Here is an 11,878-nt window from a genome sequence, read left to right as displayed (position 1 = left end):
GGAGCCTCGGTCAAAACGCCTTTAGATGACCTCAGCATTTGTAAGTGTCAAAACATATATCTTTTAAAAAATATTGTAACTTAAATGTTTCAGTGCTGATTTTTTGAGGTGCTGCTCTGACTCATTGACATTAACAAAATTGAGTAATCATTCTCCTCACCCACAATAAAGCAAATAAAGTGAAACCATTGGTATTAAACTCAAGGTATTTTTCTTAAACTACTATATACCTCGGAAAAATAATGAAGTGCAGACATCAGGGCCTCAATGGTGCCAATAGACACATCTCAAGCCTAGTAATAGAAACATCAGAACTAAGAAATAGCTATAGTGAAATATTTTAGGAAAAACATAGTGTTTTATGAGGTTATAAGGTTTTATCAAGCAAAAGTCTTCCCAAGACCCTCATTCTGTTAGTTCGGTGAATTTGTATGCCATGTTCACTAACCATCTTTGTGAGTGCAATTTCAGCAGTGGCCAGGTCCAAATGCTGTAAGGTAAACTTCAGAGAGATAGTTATTCGAATGGAGTGTTAGCCAATCTAACTAGAAACTAGACAGCTGTGGCGTTTGTGTGTGGAGTCTGCATGTTCTCCTCATGCCTGTTTGGGCTTCATCAGACAGTCATGTTGGGTTGATTGTGGATTCTAAAGGGGCTGTAGATGTGAATGGTTGTCTGTCTGTGTCTCTATGTACTGGCCCTGAGATAGACTGGAGACCTGTCACCTCTCACCCAGGGACAGCTGAGATAGGCCTGAGATAGGCCGACATCGCTGATCAATGTAAAGGATTGAGGAAATACCAGGGTATGAATTATAGCTCTAAACTCCATTACATCTTGTTTACTATGTCAGAGCTCATGATTCATCTCAGCTCAAAACAACGATCTATGTTTCGCTGCTAAGTCATTCACTTGTTCATGTTCAAATTAGATGAGGTAACTAAAATAAAATAAAAACACTGTTTATTGACAGAACAAGCTTACTTGAATTAAGAATTAAATATTTACACACCAATAATATATAAAACTCAATTTAACAAAGCAGTGATTAAACTAATACATCAAATACATGGTAAAAGTATTCAACAATGTAAAAAAATACAGCTCCCTAATTATTTTCCCACATTTAAAATTATTATTATTTTTTTTTTACTGTTTAACTGTTAGATGACAAAACAAAGTTCACAGACTTAAACTGGAACTTCGTTTACACCATCAGTAAACTATAGAGCTATGCAGTACAAAAATATCAAACCAGACTGAAATCGACAGAATGTCATGTTATTCCTTCTGCTGGTGCTCTTGTTGTACTTTGTATATTGTGTTGGTTTTACAGGGTATCCACTCCGCGGATCCTCCTGGCAAGCTGAATGTCTCGAGGGAACAAAGTAACCCTCTTGGCATGAATGGCACAAAGGTTGGCATCAGAGAATAACATGACGAGAAATGCCTCTGCAGCCTGGGTGGATGAGGAGGAAGAAGAAAAGTTTAAGTGAAATTTTAAAATGTGCTTTTTTTAATACAATTGTGATGACAAGATAATTGTTCTCTCTTTATTCTGTTCCTGTCTAATTTGATGCCTTGTTCAATATCACAGCCAGTGTCCATCAAAGCAAACAACAGACACTGGCCAGTGAAGATTTAGCAGATGAAGAGCCAAACATTTTCCGTAGGAGTTCAAACACTGTACATGTGATACTAAGTGATACTGTGCGGGACTCATTTTTTATTCTTTTTACTGATGCACCTCACACACTCAGGTGAAGAGATTTATCATTTGCTATAACCATCTACAACTGTAGCAGAGCTACAAGTGTTTGTTATAGGATAAAATAAAAAGTGGGTTTCTGTGTTCACTGCAACATGTTTTTGTACAAGCAATACTCAACAAGCAACTGTTTTTTATTTTTACTTGCTGTGTTGGAATTTATGGTTACGACATTGGGAAAGTAGAGAAAATGCGTTCACCCTTAATCTGGACCATATTTAACTAGTTAGGAGTCTTTGGCTGAACTAAACATGCCACAGCCTATCGTGTTGGATTTATAAAACCAAGATTAAAAAAAAAGAAAAAAGAACATCATCGTACAATGGAAAGGGGAACAATATTTGTTTCTTTTTGATTATTTTGTTTTCATAATTGTAATTTCATAATAAGTTCTGAACAGGTCTGGACTTTCATATGCTTTCTTATTCCACACAAGCAGGATCACCCCTTTAGATAGTTGCCAGACTTATGAAGTAGTTGACACCACAGCAATGCAGAGAACTAGTAGTGTCTTAATCCATTTGTCAATTAAAAGTTGACAAGGCATTTTTTTAGTTTACAAGTTATGTATCTCAGGAGCAAAGGGGTTGCAGACCGCTGCCTTAAGCCAATTGAACGTGTATACTGGTGGTACAGTAACATCATTGCAGGGCCATATGAGATCTGAGTACAGAGAATGTGTTCTGCTATGTAAGAACAGGGTTTTTATGTCTTCCATTCTGAGACTGAAGGATAATAAGCCCCTAAAAAACAAACAAACAACAAAACTTGATGCAGGTATCCAACCAAACAGATTTAAATACAAACTTTGTAATACTTTTGATCCAAATATTACCTCCTGCAAGGCCAGAAGAGCATAAACCTGCCACCGGAGAGCCTCTCTGGAAAAACTCTGGCACACCTCACGAACCTGAAACAAAATGAAAAAACAAAATCTTTAAATACATTTCTCAAAATCTGTTTTTGATTGACATATAATTCAGATCTAGTAGAATTCTAGCAGCTGAATAATGTGTTGGTTAGATCGCTGCCCTTTCACAGGGAAGACCAGATTTCGAATCCCGGGTCCTTAGGCAAGGCCGACCATGTTTGGATATGGATACAGGCCTTTAGGCAAGGTCCTTAATGCTAACTGCCTAAATCATAACTAATGAGAGTTCAAAATGCAAAATGAACACCGGTGTTTGTTTGTTACCACCCTAGGCAGTGGGGTTACTACTGAGATTGGGTCTGCATAGGTTTTGCTCGGCGTTGGTTCGACCTTAGCAAATTAGTGCACAAGAAGACACCAGGGAATTAACGCCAGTACTACAGGTAACTTCTTCTCAGATGAATCCTCAATCAGAAGGAGTTTGTCTGTGGTGAAGGAGAATGGTGAGAAAATGTAGTGTTCAAGCGCCACTTTTTGGTCTAGGCCATGATGACATGAGGTGATGCAGCATTTGGTCTTTATTGCTGTCTTGATGTTTGCCAAGCATGTCACAGCTGTTAAGAGTAGGGTTGCTGCTTGATGCACTATTGGATTTAAAAATAAAATGTTTTTTTTATTTTACAGTGAATAAAGTGTAAGTTCCAAATCAGTTAGCAATTTGCTGGCAGCAGCAGAGTACAGAGAAAGAGATTTGAAAATGTTGCCCTTTAAGAATTTTAACTTCAGAAATGTAGAAGCGGTTTTGATGAAATACGCCAAGAAAGTTAATAAAATGCAAAGTATCTATAAGCATGATTGTGAAATGAACTGAATATAATATTACCAGGCGGGAAAAGGGACCTTTCCTGAGCAGAAGATCGGTGCTCTTCTGGTACTTGCGTATCTCCATTAAGGCTTTGGTCCCTGGTCGAAACCTTCTCTTTCTAGGAGACACAGGCTGCTCTGGAAAACAGCAAGTGATAGTTGTGATTTCACAAAAGTGTTTATTTAAGGAGACGAGGCACAAAAAACACAGAATGGAATGTTTTTGTACAATTACACTGGCTTCTTCCTATGATCTGAACAATCATAATCGGATGTCTGCTGATATATTTCATCCAGTCTGACAATTAAATTGACCTAATAGCAACCTCAAAGGTTTCCTGCCACATTTTCAATGAACACATGTACAAAAATATGCACTAAAGCTGTGTTTCTATACCACCCAAAAGCATAAATTCCTATTTTTACACACTGTCCCTAATTTGATATAATGCAACAACATTTTCCAACTTTTTTTAAACTCAATTCAACTTTATATAGGTATCTTAAGGACTTGTTTTTTTTTCTTTTTTAAATAAACCCAGAACCTTGACTGGGGACTTCTCCAAGGAGCACAAATATCAGTCAATTCTCACGTGAAACTCCACTACGTCTTGGTGATCGAGGTGTTAAACCAGAGGTCCCTGGGGCTGGCAGAGGGGGACGTCGTTGAGGGGTTTTTCCCTTCCGGCGGCTGGCAGATGTATTATGACGCATTGCCACCAACACACAGGTCAAGACTAAAAGAGTGGCTGACTGCAAAAAATATCACACATATTAAGATATGCTTTCATCAGGATATTGTAGAACCTTTCAGACACGCCCAAGAACCACGTCGTGCCCAATTACACAGAGTACTTTTTCACTAAGAATGCATCTCGCACAGACTATTTCCCGATACTAGCAACATGCTGGAAAAGGAAACTCCAGACAATGTCAGGAGCTGATCTTCCTGACAGTCTCTAGAGTTCATGTCTGAAACAGGCTCCAGTCATACCCGACCACGATGGATAACTTAGATCCCATTTACACTTGGTTTTTAAATGCATCTCAGGCAATTGGACCACAAGTGTACAGCACTAATAGATGTGTTAACAACCATCAAGATGGATTGTTGATCTTCCAAGATAGAAAATGAGTGACCACTCAAACAACTTGCTGAGGTGATGTGAAAGGCTTCTGACAATTTTTTTTAAATTACATATATTACATCACATTAATGCACATTCAGCTAGTACAACTGTTCTTTCGTTAGAAATTAAAGTAAATTTATATTTAATTAAATTCTGATTAAAAAACAAAACTAAATTCTAACAATTGTGAAAAAAATAGTGAAGGAAACTAATAAGCCTGTTTTGCAAAGTTAGATTTAGTTATCAATCAAAAACCCCTGAAATAATGTGTTCACTGGAATAGTGGTCAAAAAGAAGAGTCACACTAGGCAGCATGCATCACTCACAAGCAGCTCTCAACATGTGCAAGTACAGTGACCATCGGTTGAGTCTCTTGAGCTATATCAGCTGAAAATCACACATTTAAAAAAAAAAAATATGATTAAAGTCACTGTTTTGGAAGATTGTGGTTTCTTCTAATAGTGCTCTACCTGATAAGTCTTTGCAAAATCCAGTGGCCAGATGCGCTTTAGAAAGCTGACTTAAAGAGCAGATGGAATAAAAACAAGAACAATGAGCTTTGGCCTTGATTAGAGTACTACACGGTTGACTAGCGATCATTTGAAATTTGTATCTCAACTCGAACTTAGAACATAAAAAGGAAAATTACTGTACATTGGTTAGAAATATTACAACAAGAGTAATATTTTATAAAATTAAATGGCAAGCTCAGTTGGTAAGGGCAGTCGTCCACGGACCACAAGGTGAGTGGTTCGATCCCCGGCCCTGGCTATATGTCGAAGTGTCCCTGGGCAGGACGCTGAACCCCTAACAGCCCATTCCCCTCCCCAGCTGTGCAGTGCCGGTGCAAGCCCGGTAGAAATTGGGGAGGGTTGTGTCAGGAAGGGCATCCGGCCTAAAAACTGTGCCAAATCAACATGTGGACAATGATCCGCTGTGGCGACACTGAACTCATGGGATAAAAAATAAAAAAATAATGCCAAGTGGTTTACTAATAAAATATCTAAATCTTTTAATATAAAAATCTTTACATGTGGACAGATTCATAAACTGCAACTTGTCCTAATGATCTGTGTTTAGAGAAAATGAAATTAAGCCTACAGTAAAATGTAGTTCAACTATTTAACAAAAAGAAAAGAGAAGTAGTTTACTGGAAGAAAAAATGGGAATAAGTAATTGTTTTGGTTTCCAAATTTGTTCAAGTCATGTCAATGAATCACAATTTGTTTGGATCACGACTCTCAGTAGCCTATTTGAAGCAACTAGCTATTGGAAAATAAGATCTGCCAAAGTCAGAAGACTGCCAATGTGCAAACACAGTCATATAGCATACAATACAATTGTAATCTACTTCTGCTATATACAGGCCTACAATACAGAATATTTTGTGCTCAGCATTTAGGCAAAAATAATTAAGCTAATTAAATTCACTGTAGTGTAGTGTGCTACAGTGCACACACCAGATTGTGAGCCTTTCTTTCTGGAACATACTATTTTCTATTTTTCCCATTCAAGTGTCAGTGTGTGTGTAGCAGCTTCACCTCTGTAATAAGCTTGTGCAAGTAATGTTACGTTATGGTTCTCGTCACATTTCTGCTGGTGCTTAAACCATCTTTCAACAGCGTTTACATACTGTATAGTGTGTATGTAAGTTTGCCAATTTTGTATGAACTAGAAAGTTAACTACAACAATGGGTAGATATGTTTTACAAAAGTTTTGAGAGACTCCTCTTTGTGGGATTTAACATGGTATTCTGCTATAAAAAAAGAGAGGTCCATTGTTTAGACAAGTGTTTAAGGGATGCAACTTGTAGGCTTAGATGTTCAATTTCTTTTGTATTTGTCAGATGTTTCTATACACAGTTGACAAGTTCTTGGATTTTCAGATCACTTGTCAAAGTTTTTTCTCTTAAGTTTTTAATGTTTTCAATAGGTTTCAAAGTTGTAGAGCAGAACCTAAACATACTATTAGGTGTCAGTTACTCATAAGCATTGATTACTGCATCTTATTACCAAATGTTAAGAGAAGTTATTTTAAAGTTACCAGGTTAACTAATAAGCATGGTGCAAAACCTAATAAAAGCAGACATCAATGCACTTTCCTGTGTATATCTGGGTGTTCTATTAAGTTTTTTGTTATATGTGAACTGTGAACAAGTAAAACGTTTAACAGTCCTTTAATGTGAGTGACATTTGCACAACTTTTTAAATTGGTGTAAAATTGGTGATGTAAATACATCACGTAACACATAGTAGTAGCTATAGTAGTAGTCAAGTAGCTTGACTAGCTTTCTCTCTATGTAGCACTGTGTAATGCTGTGTAACATTAGCTTTAGTGTAATTCAATAAAAGCTACTTTTAACGTAATGTTCGCTACTTCGCTTTGTATCAAGCTTTGGCACTTGTGTGCATTGATGTACGAAATACTTTTTAACGTGAAACAAAAATGTCCATATGGCGTTAACGTTCTTTTAAAAACAAAGCGGATGCACGAATCACATATGTACCAATGATAAAAAGCTGACGTTACGACAAAAGGCTAACGGTACTGTTATGCAGTTTCACATTTGCTATGGTAACTCATTATTTCAAAAACATTCATAACCCCATAGCGCAACTGAAAACGTACCTGTAAAGGCTGAAGAATATTCCAGAAGTCAAATTTTGAAACTTTCAGAACACAGAAGTCTCGAAACAGCGTCGAGTAATAAACACTAAAACAGCATCCAACTAAAATTCAAACGACGCCTCTTCGCTTGCTGAGCCAATCAGCTCCGATCACATGGGCGACACAAACTCCTTGGGAGCGTTTGATGACAGAGGAAGTGCTTGATAATTGGGCGGTGACTATATGCGACAGAATGTAGGCCGGTTACACCGTGTTCTGCTGGTAAGTACCCGAATGCACCCGAGGGATCTTTTTAAACATTGTTTTTTCTTTAATGATGTATTTTCAGACAGACAAATACCGGTAAACTTTTTACATGCTAGACTCTTTTTTTCAGATATCTTTGTTTAACTGTTTATGGCATTATAATGTCAAGACAAACTTAACAATGCAACAATATATATCCTTTAATACATTTGAGTTAATAAACAAATACAGAAAATATTATTTAACCGAAAATGACATTACATTTATTAAGAGAATCTGCCATTTCTGTAAATTCATAAAGTGCAGAATAGACCAAACACCTTTTCCATCCAGTTATAGCAATATAAGCACAGATTGGCGTAAGAATTTGACTAATTGGAGTAAAGTTATTTTTATATGACTATCTCCCATAATTAACGACCTGCTGATGAAAATGTAACTGCTTAATTAGGATTTTACTGACACAAAAATCACACATTAACAAAACATATATGCCCCCACATTTGTGAAATAGTTTTGAAGGTATATTAAACAGTTGTTTTGCAGCATTTCCTCTAACCATTTCAGTTTAATCTTACCATTTTAACATCATAATAAATTACCCTAAATCCTCACTTTTCCTTAGATAAAGGTGTCTTCTCTTTGAGGTAAAACTGTAGTTCATGTCATTTACTGGTATTAGGAATGGCTAAAGAAAAGGCTGGATATGTTATTCTTTGACAAGGATTACAATTTAGTAATTAAGTTGCATTGAAATATTGATAAATCTTTTTGCAACGAAGAACTTAGTATTGCTCGGCTTTTAATGCAAGGAAGCAAATTTAATCTCTATTATGACCTTTCTTAGTAATCTTTACAGGCATGACATGCAAATAAGTGAAATAATGATTTTTGATAGTGTTTGATAGATTTGATTAATTCACAATTTTTGAGATTTAAATCAGCAGCTTTCATAAAAAATGAACTCTCAATTTCTAAGGAAGATAACTGTATCATCAGGCAGCTGTGTGATGAACTACTTACAAGTGAGGTACAAGGCAGCAAAAATCTAAGTGAAGGAGAAAACGTCAAAGCGAAGTCCTATCAGAAAAGTACAAATTAATCCGTATAATCTAATAAAGCAAGAATGAATATAAAGTACTGACCCTCCCTTAATAAACCCTTTATTGAGTTTTACCTATAGCATTTCCCAATCCCTCTTTTAAATGATTAGCAAAAACATGAGCAAAGAATTTATAATCCACATTCAAAAGTGTTGAAAAGCCTGAGGTTGTCATATTTCTCTTGTCTTTACCTGGTTCTGGTAAACTAAATTAGTGTTCTCAATGCAATACATTATTTTAAACATATGAAATGGGGACGTTCTAGCTGTGAGGCGACAGTGTAAACCACTCCACCACCACACGGCCCTGTAACACCTACAGTCTTTATCTGTGTCATCTGGAAAAAAGTGTTATTTTGGATATTAAATATTTATTTTCAAATGCTTGAATCCTATTTTTCACAGTTATAACCATTACTTTTATATTCTTTTTTATTTACAATTTCTAGTTCTCAGGGATTTGACATGAGCATAAGTTCATGTCATAGAAGCCCAAATTGACCACTGACCTATAAAGGATCAACTTTTCTATTCTTTCTCTTTGGCTTTTCTCTCTGTGGTAATAAACTTGACTTAGTGACAGGTTGCTAACTGATTTAGCTGCTCTAAAGGAAACGAGGGGGTGCTGAATTTGTGACACAAGTTCCACTAGCTAAAGCAAAACATTCATTCCATACATCGTATGGTTTGTGTGATGTTCCAAAACTTGATGTGAAGATTGTGAAGGTCTGATTGATCGCTACAGAAGATGCTTCTTCTAATGAGAAATGGGTCATTTAATGTAGCTCATATTACCTTTACAGTTAAGTTGTTACTCATCGTATCAGGGAAAGGACATGCACAGTTGGATTACCACCAACAGGTAGTTCAACTTACCCACAGTGCTATTAGAAATATGTGTTCATTATAGATTCCGTACATTTCTACTTTTAATCTTACAACTCAAACAGCTGGTAATCATGGCACAGCAAGAAGGAGGTTTTTAATCCAATATAGTTTTTATAACCAGAAGATGGAGGTGTTGCACAGGAAAAGGTTTTCATATGTTGAGTCAAGTGCAGTAGAGCATGTGTAAGTTGATAAACAGGAAGCAGGAATGACATGCAACAAATGTTCCCATTCAGAATTAAATGAGACAAGTTGTGTATCACAATTAGTGCAAAGGTGGATCTAAGTGAGGAATGTGAGAGGGACTGAACTAACAAACACGTTTATTGGTAAAAAAATTAGCATTAAACAGAAATCACTCTTAACAGGATGGTACAAAGGAAAACATGACCGGAAACAAAAATAAACTGAACAACAAGGATTTCAGGAAAATACACAATCCAGAATGAAAACTAGACAAATTTTTTTATTTTATTTATTAATTTTTTTGTCCTTTCGGTTTATCCCGTGAGTTCAGTGTTGCCACAGCAGATCATTGTCCGCACGTTGATTTGGCACAGTTTTTACGCCGGATGCCCTTCCTGACGCAACCCTCCCCAATGCACAGCTGGGGATGGGAATGGGCTGTTAGGGGTTCGGTGTCTTGCCCAGGGACACTTCGACATATAGCCAGGGCCGGGGATCAAACCACCACTGACCCTGTGGTCTGTGGACAACTGCCTTTACATTAGAAAACAAAAGGCAACCTGCTAAACCTAAATTACCAACCAGGAAACCCAACTAACACTAAAAATTAAGGGGACAAAGGAACAAAAAGCACAGCAAACCTCAGACCAAAAGCTGCTGGAAAACAGAGTCCAGTATACAGGAGTCCAGATTGGTATGAACCATGAGTTTAGAACATAGGCTGGGAGTGAGATGAGGATCTGGTAGGGAACTGTGGGGAAGGCTGGACCTAAATAGTGAGGAGAACAGGTGCAAACAATATAGAGAGATAACGAAAGGTAACATTAGTCATACAAGACATACAAGACTAGGAACAGGAAGTGGGGAAAAGCTACAAAATAAAAGTCCAAAGGCAGGAAGTGTAACTGAGGGCTGGTTAAAATGCAATTAGACTCAGTCCACTAAACTTGGTTAATGTTAGAGAAAGTTCACAAGAAAACTGTGAACTTTCTCTAACATTAACCAAGTTTAGTGGACAACCTCAAATTAAAAGTTATAGGAATTACATGAAGGCAACCAGAGAGTCTTTGAAAGTGAGAAGTTGGAGTAACTGAAGTTACCTCACTAACATGAGTCAAACAGCGGTGTCTTTACATGACCCCCACATTCTGTACTAGAGAGGAGCTGACTGGATAATAACCTCAGTGGAGGAAGAAGTACTCAGATCATTAACTTCGAACAAAGTATAATTGCCACTGTTAAGAGTAGAAGTCAAAATGTTACTTAAAGTATTACTATCAAAATTAATTTATACATTTACATCATTGTACATTGTACATCTGAAAGAGATTATTGGATGATAATTGATCTATTAATGTGTTCATTTTAATATTTACGTACTGCTTGGTAACTTGTACTTTCACAAAGAGGGTGAATCAATATATTGTATTAATCAGATTACGAAGAGTTTTTAGCTTCAGCGTAACTTTTATAGCAGAAACTATAGTTCATAAGGACATTCAGATCTTAATTTTATTTACCATCGCTGATTTGTTGATGTATGATTATGAGTCAACTGAACATCTAAATCTCCCCTGAGTGCACTGGAATTTCTGTTATAGGTCTATAATCAACTTTCCAGCAGATTCATAGTTGTCTTTGTATCTTTACTATTCCAATCAGGCAGGAGAGCTTGAGGACCTGGATGGAGTTCACAGGCAGTCTGAGCATCTGCTGGGTTATAGGACAGCTTTGCTTGATCTAGGAGCTCTGGGTGACTGTAGGCCCTTCTGGCAGGGGATGAAGTCACCAGGCTGCACAGTGCCCCTGCAGGAAGGGTGTCCCTACTTTACTGGCTGAGGCAAAGGTGAGTGTCACTCTCCTGTGTGTTCACTTTGACACTAATGCAGTATTCAATTGTGGCTTTTTATATCAGTCAAGATTACCAACTTTTCAGTACATATTCAAGGGTGGGGTTAGGTTTTCTACATGTGGAACAGTCCAAAGCATATGGTGAAGTTGTTCAACAGAACACACAGCCTACACGAATCATTTCTTAAACACCATTTCCACCTGTCTGAATGAGCACATATTTTCACTATCATCATATTTTTGTCTCATCAAATCCTTTATATGAGTGAAACATGTAGAGAGACAGTCCCTGCACAGGCACTGGTGTTACATATTAAGGATCAGCACTGTTTTGGTATCTTAG

The 11,878-nt window shown here is 37.0% G+C and overlaps 1 protein-coding gene across 1 annotated transcript; it reads right to left on the bottom strand.

Annotated features, from left to right (window-relative positions):
- Nucleotides 1–946: 946 nt before the first annotated feature.
- Nucleotides 947–7,421, bottom strand: cenpa (histone H3-like centromeric protein A). The gene is made up of 5 exons (XM_067485046.1): nt 7,263–7,421; nt 4,097–4,256; nt 3,523–3,641; nt 2,604–2,678; nt 947–1,459 (listed from the first exon to the last, which is right to left on the bottom strand). Exons 2-5 carry the CDS (start codon nt 4,215–4,217, stop codon nt 1,331–1,333), a joined length of 444 nt encoding a protein of 147 aa, XP_067341147.1. The 5' UTR covers nt 4,218–4,256; nt 7,263–7,421; the 3' UTR covers nt 947–1,330.
- Nucleotides 7,422–11,878: the final 4,457 nt, after the last annotated feature.

The sequence above is a fragment of the Channa argus genome, chromosome 18 (assembly GCF_033026475.1).
Source record: "Channa argus isolate prfri chromosome 18, Channa argus male v1.0, whole genome shotgun sequence".
In the NCBI taxonomy this organism is placed as follows: domain Eukaryota; kingdom Metazoa; phylum Chordata; class Actinopteri; order Anabantiformes; family Channidae; genus Channa; species Channa argus.
This window is presented reverse-complemented; position numbering and strand designations above follow the sequence as displayed.